The sequence below is a fragment of the Toxorhynchites rutilus genome, chromosome 1, assembly GCF_029784135.1.
Source record: "Toxorhynchites rutilus septentrionalis strain SRP chromosome 1, ASM2978413v1, whole genome shotgun sequence".
NCBI classification, from domain to species: domain Eukaryota; kingdom Metazoa; phylum Arthropoda; class Insecta; order Diptera; family Culicidae; genus Toxorhynchites; species Toxorhynchites rutilus.
Genome location: NC_073744.1, coordinates 9,829,376 through 9,845,360, shown reverse-complemented (window position 1 = coordinate 9,845,360; position 15,985 = coordinate 9,829,376). Strand labels below are relative to the sequence as shown.

General features: G+C 41.1%; 2 protein-coding genes across 3 annotated transcripts; one reads left to right on the top strand and one right to left on the bottom strand.

The window, feature by feature from the left end:
• The first annotated feature begins 244 nt into the window (after positions 1-244).
• Positions 245-5,518, top strand: LOC129764013 (uncharacterized). Its single transcript, XM_055762931.1, has one exon. It carries the CDS (start codon positions 245-247, stop codon positions 5,516-5,518), a length of 5,274 nt encoding a protein of 1,757 aa, XP_055618906.1.
• A 5,650-nt stretch (positions 5,519-11,168) lies between these two features.
• Positions 11,169-15,410, bottom strand: LOC129771696 (serine protease snake-like). Of its 2 annotated transcripts, none has more exons than XM_055775636.1 (4): positions 15,089-15,410; positions 14,833-15,021; positions 14,237-14,770; positions 11,169-14,179 (listed from the first exon to the last, which is right to left on the bottom strand). In XM_055775636.1, exons 1-4 carry the CDS (start codon positions 15,147-15,149, stop codon positions 13,854-13,856), a joined length of 1,110 nt encoding a protein of 369 aa, XP_055631611.1. In that variant the 5' UTR covers positions 15,150-15,410; the 3' UTR covers positions 11,169-13,853. The 2 variants fall into 2 exon arrangements, with proteins under 2 accessions (XP_055631611.1, XP_055631601.1); XM_055775626.1 differs by having other exon boundaries at positions 11,171-14,179; positions 14,833-15,024; positions 15,089-15,401.
• Positions 15,411-15,985: the final 575 nt, after the last annotated feature.

The window sequence follows — 15,985 nt, the reverse complement described above, 5'->3', positions numbered from 1 at the left end:
AAAATAAATATTACACGTTTGACTATTGAGGAGCCGCAGATGTGATTCCGATGTTCAGCCGGCACACTGTTATTGAATATTAGAAGTTTATTCGACGTTAGCGTATACAATTAAGAAACGCTACACGCTTCTTTTTGTGAAGGTCAGTGGTACTATTGTATATGTCTAGTCGAAGCTAGGCCATTGGCGGATTTTACACAAATTTATTTCTCCCATATCTCAAACCCAATTGGAATTTGGAATCATGCCACCAACTACGAGGAACAATTCACTCAAGGCGCTGCTGGCGAAACTAAAGGCACTGGAGGGTATGTTCAACGATATTTGCCGTTTCGTCAATTCGATGAATGATGACACTCTAACGACTGAAGCGACAGTTCGTTTGGATAAACTTGACGAACTGTGGGAACAAATCAGCGAAGCAACGATGGACATCGAGATGCACGAAGATTTCGAGGAAGTTGACGATACCTACCCCACGAAACGATCGGAATTCGGCGATAGATATTTTAAGACAAAATCGTTGCTACTAGAGAAGGTGAAGGACCCGGAGGTGAAGTCGAACCCTTCAATTCGCGGAATAGAACAAAACCAACATTCAACTTATGAACGCGTTAGGCTCCCACAAATCAAACTGCAAACATTCGATGGTAATATTGATGAGTGGTTGAGTTTTAGGGATCTCTATATATCGTTAATTCACTGTAAATCCGACTTGCCAGAAGTAGAAAAATTCCACTATCTTAAGGGTTGCTTAGTAGGAGAGGCTAGGTCATTGGTAGACTCACTTGCTATCACCAAGGCGAATTATAAGATTGCGTGGGAGGCGGTGATGAAGCGGTATAATGACAGTAAATTACTGAAGCGTAGACAAGTGCAAGCATTGTTCAACCTACCTAACGTCGCAAAGGAGTCGGTCGTGGAACTTCAGTCGCTGCTAGAGGCTTTTGAGCGCATTCTTCAAACGCTGGATCAATTGATACAGCCAGCCGAGTACAAGGATTTGTTACTGCTGGATTTGCTGTGTTCACGATTGGACCCAACCACCCGCAGAAGCTGGGAAGAGCATTCTGCAACAATAGATCAGGACACAGTGAAGGATCTAACAGATTTTCTTCAGAAGAGAATAAGGGTGCTAAGCTCGCTGCCAACCAAATCCATCGAACCAAAGTTGAATTATGTCCCTCAACCGAAAAGAAAATTGCCGACACAAATGAGTCACAGTGCATCGCAATCCTCGAGCGGACAATGTGTAGCGTGTCCAGGTAGCCACTTATTATACCAATGCCCGAAATTCCAATCCCTGCCTGTATCAGCTCGCGATAAACTATTGCGAAGCCTAGCATTATGTCGTAATTGCTTCCGGCGTGGGCATCAAGCCACGGAATGCAATTCTCGATATGTGTGTCGTAATTGCAAGGGAAAGCATCATACCTTAGTATGCTTCCGGCCGGAAGAAGTCCAACCAGCTAAGCGTACGTCGGAGATAAGGGTCTCTACGGAAAGCAGCAGCAAGGGACTTCAACACAATGTGGAGGATAACACACCAAGCACATCATCAGGCACCATTGTAGTAACCTCAAATACAGCATCCAAGGGAACATCGTCCGTATTACTTGCTACAGCGGTAGTCTTAGTGGTGGGTGAGAATGGAATTACGTATCCAGCCAGAGCACTACTTGATTCGGGGTCGGAGTGTAATTTTATGTCAGACCAATTTTCACAACTCTTGCGAATCAAACGTAATCGAGCTGAGATGGCAGTATCAGGTGTCGGTCAGGTCAATACGAGAGTGACGCATTCGGTCAAGGCAGAGGTCAGATCCAGGGTAGGGGGGTATTCATGTAACTTGGAATTCCTAATTCTCCCTAAAGTCACGGGAAATCTTCCATCTACGTGCATCGATACCACAAATTGGAAAATACCACACGGCATAACCCTAGCAGATCCAGCATTCGCTATATCGAAATCCGTAGATTTAATTCTCGGAATCCAGCAATTCTTCACCTTTTTCAAACCAGGAAAGGAAATCCATCTAGGGGATGGACTACCCAAGCTCTCGGAAACGGTATTTGGATGGGTGGTAGCGGGAACAGTAATCTCATCGAGCATCGCGTCATATCACTGTAACGTCGCGTCTACGGTTAATCTTGAAGAACTGTTGACAAGATTTTGGTCGTGTGAAGAAGTGGACATTCCAAATAATTATTCTCCAGAGGAAACGCTGTGTGAAGAGCAGTTCGTTCGGACGGTTAGGAGAGATTCAAATGGAAGATATAAGGTCTCTCTTCCAAAGGATGCGAATGTCATGGATAAAATTGGTGAATCTAGGGACATAGCACTACGGCGTTTTCAATGGTTGGAACGCAGACTTTTAAGGGACTCAGAGCTACGTTGTCAATATACCCAATTTATGGAGGAATATATACACCTGGGGCACATGCGTAGGGTACGCGTGAACCAAGATAATCTGATTAAACGATGTTACCTTCCACATCATCCAGTAATCAAACAAACAAGTACGACGACGAAACTTAGAGTGGTGTTCGACGCATCCTGCAAGACTTCGAGTGGAATTTCTCTGAACGATGCATTATTGGCGGGACCGGTAATCCAAGAAGATCTTCGATCGATAATTCTCCGTTGTCGCACAAAACGGATAATGTTGGTAGCAGACGTTGAGAAGATGTTTCGTCAAATCATCATGGATGAAGGGGATCAGCCGCTACAGAGTATCCTATGGCGAACCGACACCGAGCAAGAAATTGGAACGTACGAGCTGTCCACCGTAACATACGGGACGAAACCCGCACCGTTTTTGGCTACACGGACGCTCAAACAGCTAGCGGATGATGAGCAAACCAACTTTCCCCAAGCAGCCAAGGCAATAAACGAGGATGTGTACATGGATGATGTATTGACGGGAACGAATAATGTGAAGGAGGCGGTAGATTTGAGGGTTCAGCTTGAAGCATTAATGAGAAGTGGAGGTTTCAAGCTACGGAAATGGGTTTCCAACTGCGAGGAAGTTCTTCATGGTGTACCAGAGGAAGATTTAGCGTTGGGAAGACAGGATCATGTTGAACTTGATCCAGAACCAGCAGTGCGAATGTTAGGCTTGACTTGGCTACCAAAAACTGACGGACTGAAACTACAGTTTTCAGTTCCGGAGCAACACCCAACAGATACGCTATCAAAAAGAAGGGTACTATCTATTATCGCAGGACTGTTCGATCCTCTAGGACTAGTTGGCGCAGTTATCACAGTGGGGAAACTTTTTATGCAACGACTGTGGAAATTTGAAGATGCGAATGGAAGGAAATTGGATTGGGATAGTCCAATTCCCTCAAGACCAAGAGATGAATGGCGAGAATTTCACAGACAACTCCCCATTTTGAACACTATCTCCATAAAACGTTGTGTTTTGGTACCGGATCCAATCATCATTGAGCTGCACGTATTTTCAGATGCTTCGGAGAAAGCATACGGAGCGTGTGCTTACCTGAAAAGTTGCAATTTGATGGGAACAACTCACATAGCACTACTCTCCTCGAAATCCAAGGTAGCGCCATTGAAAACCCAATCCATTCCACGACTGGAGTTGTGCGGAGCGCTGCTAGCAACGCAGCTAGCCGAGCAAATTTCAACTGCTATCAAAATCAATCCAGTGGTTTATTTTTGGACGGATTCAACGTGCGTACTGCAGTGGATAAGGGCAACCCCTTCCACATGGACAACTTTTGTGGCTAATCGGGTGGCAAAAATACAGCAGACTGCGGAGAATCGTACCTGGAACCACATCCCAGGATGCCAGAATCCAGCCGATCTTATTTCAAGGGGCGTGCTTCCTGAAGAGATTATTGGGAACAATCTTTGGTGGGAAGGGCCGTCATGGCTACGAGAATCCCAACGGCACTGGCCGATTCATCCAGTTCCAGCAAAAACAACAGAGGCAGAAGCTGAGTTCCGTCAGTCAGCGGTTAGTTGCGCGACATTGCAGCAGGATACTTTCACGGTTTGGTATCTCAGCAAGTTTTCATCGTTCACGGACCTGGTGAGGCGTACCGCATACTGGCTCCGGTTGATGAACATTTTGAAACAACAAGGAAAGAAGGAGAATTCACGGGATTTTCTCACAACATCGGAGTTAGTAGAGGCAGAATATGCTATAATTCGCAGCGTGCAGAAGGGAGAATTCAAGAAGGAGTGGAAGGCATTATCTAAGGGCGAACCGGTCACAGAGAGCTCTCCACTTCGATGGTTTAACCCAACCCTCTCAGCAGAGAATTTGATCCGAGTTGGCGGTAGACTGGAACATTCATTAGAAAGTGTCAATAGGAAACATCCGATAGTTCTACCAGCACGGCACCCTATAACTAGGATGATTTTTGAACATTTTCATAAGAAATTGCTCCATGCAGGTCCACAACTGCTTTTGGCAACAGTGAGACAACGATATTGGCCGCTACGAGGACGGAATCTAGCCCGTTTTGTGTATCACAACTGCAATCGTTGTGCTCGATTGAAGCCGACTCAAATACAGCAATTCATGGGAGATTTGCCAGCGGCGCGTGTGACCCCCGGAAGACCATTTATCAAGGTGGGTGTAGACTACTTTGGACCCGTCTTCATACGGCATGCATCACGTCGACCAGCTTCTAAGGCATATGTCGCTGTGTTCGTGTGCATGTGTACAAAGGCAGTACATCTGGAGATGGTAACTGACCTATCTACGGATCGTTTCATCCAGGCTTTGCGACGATTTGTTGGAAGAAGGGGAAAATGTTCGGACATTTTTTCGGACAACGGTACTAATTTCGTCGGAGCTCGTAACCAGTTAGGGGAATTATCAAGATTTCTAAGAGGAACCGATAACCGAGAGAAAATAACTAGAGAATGTGCGAATGAGGGTATTCAGTGGCATTTCAACCCACCTAGTGCCCCACACTTTGGAGGTTTGTGGGAGGCTGCGGTGAAATCAGCAAAAATTCACCTAATGAAGGTTTTAGGGGATTCGGTGTTGTCATTCGAAGACATGAGCACATTACTAGTTCAGGTCGAATGTTGCCTGAACTCAAGACCTTTGATCCCAATGTCCGAAGATCCAAACGAACTGGAACCACTCACTCCAGGGCATTTTCTGATAGGGACTAGCTTGCAACAATTGCCAGAGATGAGTGTGACCGATATTCCGATGAACCGACTCAAGCAGTGGCAAGCAACTCAGAAAATTTTGCAGTGTTTCTGGAAAAGATGGAGGACGGAATATTTGGCACAATTGCAGGGGCGCACAAAACGATGGCAACCGCCAATCCAAATTGTTGTGGGTCAGCTTGTAGTTATACGCGACGAAAATTTACCACCAACTCGTTGGAAAATGGTTCGCATCATTCAACTGCATCCTGGTATGGACGGAGTCGTCAGAGTAGTCACTTTGAGGACAGCTACTGGACTACTAAAGAGACCAGTGGAAAAAATATGTTTGTTGCCCCCAGCATGCCAACCTTGCGAAACTTAAAAAAAACATGGCTGCCGGTTTAGTATGCGAGAGTTTTGTCTTTTCAGAAATTAGATAATTTCAGCGCGGCCGAGAATGTTGGATACACTGCGATTTTATGGAGACGGATTCCTCTGACATGATCAGTTTTGCGGCATGGGCTAGATTTTTATATTGTGGGTACCTGGGTTCACGAGCACTAAAACACTGAGAAATGAAATGGGAAAGTGTGAACAATAGGAAAGAAAGGAAATTATTATTAACCCCAAGCTTAAGGAGAATAGTTGGATAGTCATTGAGTGGAGAAATTTACCAAATTACAAAGAATTAAGAGTTAGTAGATTGCTGTAAATAGTATTGTAGAATAAAGTTTTGGAGTGTGAAATTACGTTTTGATAAAAAATAAAGTGTTTCCATACCAAAAATATTGGAATTCGTTGTTTGCGAAAAGCAAGTGGGCCGAAAATCCAAGTGCGAATATCGTGGATATATCGCAATCCAGGAGAACCACACCGAGGGCAAGGGCCCGATATCCAGATAAACAAAATCCTTTGCGCTGCCTACACCAACTGTTGTCTCCAACATCTCAGGCACTCACAAAATTGAACGATATGTCGACTTCAATCCATTTCCCGACTTAACTGATAAATCGTTCAAATTTCATATTTTTGATTTTCATAATTTTTTCCACGGCCTTATTGGGTATGAAACGCTTCAGGAACTTAAAGCGAAGATTGAAACAGATGACAATTCCATAACCATATTAGGAACAAAACTTCAGATGCTCAGAAAACATCCAGAACCTTTCTCAAAGGAAATTTCAAGAGAAACCATTCATAATATAGAGATACCAGTTTCCGAGCAATCAGGTGATTTTTTACTAGAAGATGATCTCGAAATCAATACAAACCTTTTCATATGTGCTGGTTTATACCAAGCAGTAGGTCATAAAGCCATTGTCAGTCTCAAGAACAGTTCAACTGAGAATCAAACACTTTCATTAGATTATCCACTTGAGATCACTCTTAATAACTTTGAATGCTTGGTTGAGCAAAACGAATTCAATTTTTTGGAAGCTCGTCCTGACAGATTCAGAAAACTTATGGACCAACTTCGTCTGGATCATTTAAACAGAGAAGAGAAAAATAGTTTGATCAATGTCATTGAGGAAAATCAAGATATTTTTCACCTCGACAACGAACCCCTTACAGCTACTAATGTTGTGAAACATAAAATTTTGACCCATGATGAGATACCTGTGTATCAGAAAAGCTATAGGTATCCTCATTGCCATAAAGAGGAAGTCGGCAAACAAATTCAGAAAATGCTTGATGAAAACATAATTCGTTCTTCTACGTCACCATGGAATTCACCCATTTGGGTCGTTCCGAAGAAAGCGGATGCTGCAGGTATTCAAAAATGGAGAATCGTCGTTGATTACAGAAAGCTCAATGCTAAAACTGTGGATGATAAATTCCCCATACCGAATATCACGGATATCCTAGATAAATTAGGGAGAAGTAAATATTTTACAACCCTAGATTTAGCTTCGGGATTCCACCAAATTCTGATGGAAAAAGACGATATTCAAAAAACTGCATTTTCAACTGAGAACGGCCACTACGAATATCTAAGAATGCCATTCGGGCTGAAAAACGCCCCGGCAACATTTCAGAGAACAATGAATGCTGTGCTGGTAGGCCTAGCCGGATTTATCTGCCTAGTGTATATGGACGATATCATTGTATTCAGCAGCAGTTTACAAGAACACTGCAACAACTTAAATAAAATTTTCGCTGCTCTTAAAAAAGCCAACTTAAAAATACAGCTCGACAAAAGTGAATTTTTGAAGAAAGAGGTCTCCTTCCTCGGTCACGTGGTGAATGAAGAAGGTGTAAAACCAAACCCAGAAAAAATTGAAGTTATCCAAAATTGGCCAATTCCCAAAACCGAGAAGGACATTAAATCCTTCTTAGGAACACTGGGATACTATAGAAAATTCATAAAGGATTTCAGCCGGATAACGAAACCGCTAACACAATGTCTTCGGAAAAATGAGAAAGTAGAACATACTCCAGAATTTCTAAAAGCATTCAACAAGTGCAAACAGATACTTTCTAGCAGCGCTATTCTAATACACCCAGATTTCGAAAAAACCTTCATATTGACAACAGATGCATCCAAATACGCAATAGGAGCTGTTCTCTCACAAGGTCCAATCGGAAGAGATAAACCTGTTGCTTTTGCATCGAGAACACTCAGTCAAACCGAAGAAAAGTACTCCACTATTGAGAAGGAGTTACTAGCTATTTATTGGGCAACCAAATATTTCCGACCGTACCTTTTCGGAAATAAATTCATTTTATACACAGATCACAAGCCGCTTACTTGCGCCGTGAACTTGAAAGATCCATCAAGTAAAATTGCCAGATGGATGATTGCTTTAATGGACTATTCCTACGATATAAGATATCGTGCCGGAAAACAAAATGTCGTTGCCGATGGCCTCTCTAGAATTCCCCAAAATTTAAATCTGAATGAAGAACAAAATGATTCTTCATCAGACGCTGCTACGCAACATTCGGCAGACACCGATGACTCGGAATTTATCGCATGTACCGAAAAACCGGTAAACACTTTTTCCAATCAGATCATTTTGAAAACAGATGGAACTGAGAGTGAGACCACCGGAGAACAAGTTTTTCCCAAAGTCCTAAGACACACGTTTACAAAAGTGAATTTTGGTGTACCAATATTACTAAGAATATTCAAAGAATTCATGGATCCTAAAAGAGTAAATTGCATTTACTGCCCAGAAAATCTCATCAACACCCTTCAAATTGTGTATAAAAACTATTTTTCTCGCGTCAAAACGTTTAAAGTAGTTATTTCACAAAAGTTCTTAATTGACTTAAAAACTGAAGAAGAACAGAATGAAGTCATAAATACAACACATACAAGAGCTCACAGAGGCATCGAAGAAAATCTGATGGCTATCAGCCAGAAATTCTACTTCCCGAACATGAAAAGGAAAGTTAGAACACACGTCACATTGTGCAATACGTGTAAAACTGCTAAATATGAGCGACATCCTTATAAATTGAACCTAGCCCAAACTCCAATACCTAAAAAGCCGCTAGACATAGTTCATGTTGATATATTCATATGTCAACCAAACACGTTCATATCCGTGGTAGACAAATTATCGAAGTTCGGAATGCTTTTTCCAATTAAATCGAGATCGATTCCTGACGTCCGTTCAGGACTGACAAAATTCTTCTCAACATATGGGATACCCAGACTTTTGGTCAGTGACAATGAACCAGCACTAAAGTCTGTTGAAGTAAGAGGCATGTTAGAAGAACTAGGAATTGAAACATATTTCACACCATCTAATAAAAGCGAAGTGAATGGAATCGTTGAACGATTTCACTCAACAATTGCAGAAATGTTTCGCTGTTGTAGATCGAAACATGAGGGATTAAGTAAGAAAGAGTTGTTTAGAGTCACTGTAGCACTTTATAACGACACTATTCACTCTTCAACCAAGATGCGACCCAAAGAAGTATTCTTTGGAATAAAAGAGGGAGAGGTGAGACCGAGTAACATTGAAGAAATTGTTAGGAAAAGGAATGAAATATACAATGAAGCAACATTAGCTCTCATTAAAAAACAAAAACAAGATTTACAGCACCACAACAAAAACAAGGAAGCTGACCCATCACTGGAAGTGGACGAAACTGTATACGTCGCGCGCCAAGGGGTCAAAAGTAAAACAAAGGATAAGTATAAACGATATCAAATCGCAAGAGATAACACAAAAACCTTCCAAGATCAGAATGGAAGAACGATACATAAAACAAAAATAAGACGTCAAAGAAAATGACGTCTCGAAACCCAAAGTAGTACTCACATATTTCTCTATTCCAGATTAGCCCTTGATGTTACAGCAGAAGTGACGATAACAGACCTCTCACGACATGATGGAATAATAGCATTTAGCGAGAGAGAAGCGAAGATTATCACATCTCAACATTTCCATCTCCACATCGTGGATTTGGAAAAGTTCGAAAGTAGTTTCACCAACCTCCAGTATACGTTACACCAGTTCGAACGACAAAATTTCACGAAACCATACCTTAAAACATTGGACATTAGGATGAAACAAATTTCCGACAATTACAAACAGTTGAAACCCATACACCGACAGAAACGAGGACTCTTAAACCCATTAGGAACGTTTATCAAATCATTGACCGGCAATTTAGACGACGACGATTTACAATTAATCCGACAAACGATAGAAAATTCAAAAACCAAAACCAACACACTTATTGACAACAACAACCGACAAATCAGAATCAATCAGGAATTCGAAGCTAAAATTAACAATTTAATTAGCCACGTAAATGAAAACCAAATTGAGGTTTTAAGAAGAATATCGAGAATTGCCAATAACGTAAACACAGAATATGAAAATCATTTAAAAGGAATAGTTCACGATCTATTTTTCAATCTAGATCTACTAAACAACCAACTAAGAGACATTTTTGAAATTGTACAACTATCGAAAATAGGGATTTTATCTAGGGCAATATTAAACAATAATGAAACAGAGTTTGTACTAGAAAAGTTAGAAGAACAAAATATTCACATTAACAATATTGACCAAATTTATGAATTTCTTAGTATAGAAACACATCATGAAAGTACAAAAATAATATTTGTGATCAAGATCCCAATATTTATGTCAGAAAAGTTCCAATATATTAGATTTGAAACATTACCAAGAAAAAACAGAATTATATCGACACCCTACAACTCAGCTGTTCTGAGTAAAACACTGACACTAGGAATAAATAACGAATGTACAATTGTTGAAAATTATAGAATTTGCCAAAGACAGGAGCTCACGAATTTAACAGGCGACGGTTGTATCGACAACGCATTAAGAGGAATCAACGCATCTTGCCCCTACGAGGAACATCGCATCGGAATGGACATTAAGCCTATCGACGACCACACGCTGATCGTGAGAAACGCTGATAAATCCGTTCTTCTGGATTCAAATTGCAACATCAAATCGAGACAGATAACGGGAACTCTACTGATCAAATATCCAAACTGCTCTGTTTCAATCAATGGAAGCAAATACGACGACAAGAGGACAATTAATCATCACGAGATCAGAACTATTTCAACAATTGGAGTGAACTTTCAGCCAACAGTAATCTTCAACCAACCTGATCTGCAACAAGTAAACCTGCTTAGAATTGAAAACCGAGACCACATCCATAAACTGCAAAGAGACCACATAACACTGCAACATACTACGATTGGATTCCTGATTCCACTCGCAGCCATGATCATAGGATTGGCAATCATGAGCCTGAAGAAACATATTGGAGTATACACCACACCACGAAATGTATCAACAGAGGTAAAACCCTATGCTAACACAAAAAGCATGACATCTTCCCTCTCCTCAGATCAAACCCAACAAGACAAATCACTAGAAAACCCAGCACAAACAACTTCAACGATACTCGCAGAAGTTCATCTATGCAACAATCAACAACAGCGGTTTCAATTCTAGCAGCCTCATCGAATTGTACCTCCGAAGAAAACAACTTAAGATTCGAGACGAATCTTCATTAGGGAGAGAGTAGTTAACATCCACATCCCCATGTACTACACGAACAGATCAACTAACCACCGAACAACAGCGGTGACCCACTTCCAATAGAGCTAACGCATCAGTTCTCCGGGCGACACATGAACAAACAGCGCATCATCATTGACGGCGCATCGACCTGAATATTTGCACCGTCAACATCATCGATACCAACGACCCATCGAAACATCGACCTATCGTTCGATACACAATCCTAAGGCTCAGCGCTTTGGCCAGGTCGAAGTCCACCACGATCGAGCTCACCGGAACCAAACTGGAGAATCAGCATAACCGTACGCCGCGTTAGGGAACTCAGCTCAGGCTAATTAGTAAGGAATAAAGTCAGTCATAATTCGATGTTCAAGTGAGGTAGTTCGTTTATAATTTTTTAAAAACCTTCCCAAAGGCCTAACTTCTTTAACTTATATATTTTCCCCAAAAACCTACAGCATCACTACAGTGAATTGTAGAGAAATCAATATTCAAAATTTCAAGTTTTTTTTGAGTAAGATTGCACTCTAAAAGGTATTCCTTCATCAATAATTTTGCAGCTACTCGTACATTCAAATCATACAAGGCAATGCTGTTATCGTTATTATTTCTTTAAATTCTTCATTCTGGTTTCTTGAAACTATCTAGCACTGTTATGAAAAGCCTCGAAATATTTGTGCGTAGTGAAAATAATTCTGGAAAAGCTTATTCCGTTGATCACACATATTGATGAAAAAGTTTGCTCAAACTTTGTACCAGGAGAATTTGATTTAATTTGAGCATTATGCTTGTGCGAACCGGAGAGCTAATGTTACAGTTCTCATTTCCGTACATTTTTTTCTAATAATTTTCATTCTGATAAAGTAAAAAAGTACAAAAATCAGGGTGAATCAGTATCCCTTCTAAAAAATCGGGCTAAATTGAGTGATTATCAGAATATCAGGGAAAGTATCAAAAAGTTTGGGAAATCCTGAAAAATCAGGAATTGGTGGAACCGGCTGGCCAAGGCCGTGGCTGAAGAAAGTGTGCGCCGACTGTTGAACGGTATCAACAGCATTTATTCGAAATAAAGCCTGGTTTAGAGTTCCCGTGAACGTGAACTTGAACAGATGGTGGAATAGTACGATCATTTAACGGTGAACTACATTGTGAACAAACAACTCAAAAAATCGCGGTGAAAACAATGTTTTTGTTCACGTTCACGTTCATATTAAAAGTTCGGCAGTAAACGTGAAGTAAATAAACATCGAGCTTCAATAAAGTAATTCAGATAAAATATACAGTTGTTCACAGATCAACCCGAAGCAACGAAGTTTTTCAACCCGTGCAGAGAACCGATTGAATTAAATTGCATCCATATTGAAATTTCCATTGAAAACTTGAGAATTGCTGCTCAAGCTGGGCTTAGAGTTCCCATGAACGTGAACGCGGACAAACACTTTTTTGTTAATAATTCATCAGTCCATATATAAAACGCGAGGAAAACATCTTGAAACGATAGGAAGAAACATTTTATAGTTGAAAAACATGTTTAAACACAATTTATATTGATAAAAGTGGATTAATTCAATATTTCACAACGATTCTGAGTTTCCACCGTGGAATCGAGATGTTGGTTAATTCACCATAGTTCACAGACTTCGGCGAACGAGAAAACAGTACTGAATATAGACGTCAAAATATTTCCCCGTTCATATTCACGTTCGAATGTCCCAAGGCATTCTGAAAATGATTTCACCGTGAACTGTAAAAGGATATGTTTGGAAATTCTCGAGTGTTCAGTGAAAATTTCAATATGGATGCAATTTCATTCAATCGGATCTCTGCACGGGTTGAAAAACTTCGTTGCTTCGGGTTGATTCGTGAACAACTGTATGTTTTATCCGAATTACTCTATTGAATATCGATGTTTATTTACTTCGCGTTTACTGCCGAACTTTTAATATGAACGTGAACGTGAACAAAAACATTGTTTTCACCACGATCTTTTGAGTTGTTTGTTCGCAATGTAGTTCAAGTTCACGTTCACGGGAACTCTAAACCAGGCTTCACGGTGAAATAATTTTCAGAATGTCTTGGGACATTCGAACGAAGAACACGAACGAGGAAACATTTTGACATCTATAATCACAACTGTTCACGTTCACGTTCACCGAAGTCGGTGAACTATGGTGAGTTTAACAACATCTTGATTCCACGGTGGAAATTCAGAATCGTTGTGAAATATTGAATCAATCCACTTTTATTTGAATTGCGTTGGCACATGTTTTTCAACTAGAAAATGTTTCTTCCCATCGTTTCAAGATGTTTTCCTCTCGTTTTATTTATAGACTGATGAATTATAAACAAAAAAGTGTTTGTCCGCGCTCACGTTCACGGGAACTCTAAATCTACTTCAACGAGGAATTATTTGTTTCAGTTTTCTTGATGAACTATATTGGTATTACTTTTGTTTGTTCCTTAGAAAATGATTCTATTGAATGGTTTAAATATTCACACGCTGTTAGACACTTGATTGACTTACAAGTCTAGAGACACGCGTCGAGCGACCATGGATGTTCGCTCGAGTTCGCATTCATTATCCGCCTATGTGGGAAATTGCCAAACTTCCATCATAAAAATCATAAAAATAAATAGTACACATTGTACATTTAGTGCTACATGCTTCTACGCTATCTGTTGTGGCCATTATCACGGCCACACCAACGACTCGATCCAGTCCAAATAGAAATCGACCCGCGTGTACACCCCGGCAGAGTCAGAGCTTCCGCATGCGCTTCCGAACGATGTCACTCCAATCACATAGTACAAGCATCTGTGTCCTGGCAGTGTGGTTTGGAGGGGTCCTCCCGAGTCTCCCTGACACGTGTCCTTCCCGCCTTCCGGTGAGTGGGCACACAGCTGCGATTCGACTATGGAAAGGTCCAGTCTCCTAACACCCAGGTACATTCCACTGCATATTTCGTTCGGTAGCATGTCCAACTCAACCTTCATAAGCACGTCCGAGTGCGCACCAACTGTGTGGGAATACGTTGATTAATTTAAAGTGTAAACATTTCTTGATGAGAACTCACAATATCCCGTCGCACCGTATCCGATAGCGACCGCTTTGGTGACATTGAGTTCGCTCGACGGCCACAAGCAAGCTGGACGGATCGCAGATCCGAAATCGACCACTCTACTCAGCTGAACCAGCGCAATGTCGTTGTATTTGCTCCGGGACGGTTTGTACTCTGGATGCTTCAGTATCTGTTCGATTTCAAAATCAACACCGGTCGTTCCATCCGTCGTACTGTAGAGATTGTAATCACCCAACCGTACCACATTGGGAGCCCCAGACTGAGTGATTACACAATGCCCGGCGGTCAGCACAAATCGATCACTTATAAGAGATCCACCACATTCGAATCGAATTGTTCCGTCTGACTCGCGTATGCCCAGCACCGCCATGTGCGGAAATTCTTCCGGTTTGCTCGCATGGCCGCCCACAATCAGTCCAATCGATTCGTCACATTTTGGAACGAACGCACGCCGATCCGATTCCTGATTCAGCGATAGTGGCTTGAAGGAGATCTCCTTCGAAGCGAGCTCGCGATACTGTTCACAGTCTGTAAGTATGAAATTCCAATAATGTTACGTAATCTGAGCTTGATCAACCTGTCAAACTTACACTGTTCGCTTTTTCGCAAAGGTCTTTTCCGTTCCTGCTCCGGCACTGGGCAACAAATAACTGGAGCCCGATTTTTACTATAAGCGCAGATGTTTGGTCTGATGCCTAGTTTTAGTAGTTCTGGATATTCGGTACAATCGGAGCGCAACAGACAGATACCATTTTGTTTGTTGATTGTGCATTCATCACCTTCTGTTTTTTGCGAGATGTAATAAACAAGGGTATGAAACGCGGTTTGGGGAGAGCATTCACTAACCTTTCAGCGCGTCTGTGATCTCCGAAGCGATTAAACACCAGAGGATAATAATAGTACGCATCGCAATTGACGACTAGTTTCCAAACCTTTACACAGTGTTGTTTGAACGATGCCGTGGAAGAGACTAATTGTTTTATTCTAACGAAAATCATTCCTACACCAAATAGGTCAAGCTTATTGAACTTTCAAAATCATTTTAGGCAAGGTAACGAATTGAATAAAATAATCGTTCATTTGGGAAACCCCATAAGCCCATTTGATGTGCTTGCGAGAAAACGACTAAAAACTGTGTTTCTCAACATTTTGGCCTGGTCCTCCTGTTTGTTGCTATCAGGTTCGGTTATCACGCCCATACCATTTTATGTGAAACCACTTTTCCCTCAATATGACAGTTTAAGCTCAAAATATAACGTTTTAAAGTTGGTGAACTTAGCGAGTTTCTCAAACAAACGGGAAATCAGTGGTGTATTTATCGATTTGAAGTGATTCAATTCAATTTTGTGTACCTTGTACCTTGTAATGTATATGATGTTCATACCAAGTAAGAATGGGGTTGTTTATAAGTTATGCTCTGCATTGAAGGAGGGAGGGGTCACTTTCACAGTTCTTGATTGAGTTTAACTATGCATTTCCAGTATCGAATCATGCATTGTGTGGCAAGCAGAACGATATGCTTATTGCTCAAGGGTTGTCGAACGAATTTACAACCCGAAAAATACTGTTAGACAGTGGCGGAAAACCGACGCGCTTACCATCTGCGCTATTGCCAGATTGTGTCAGATTTTACAGTCATTTAAAATATTTTTTTGCAGCTGGTAAGAAAAGAGTTATGAGGCATTTGAATATTTTATTTTTTATTCGTTAAAAGAAATAAATTTTATTTGCAGGCAAACTTTC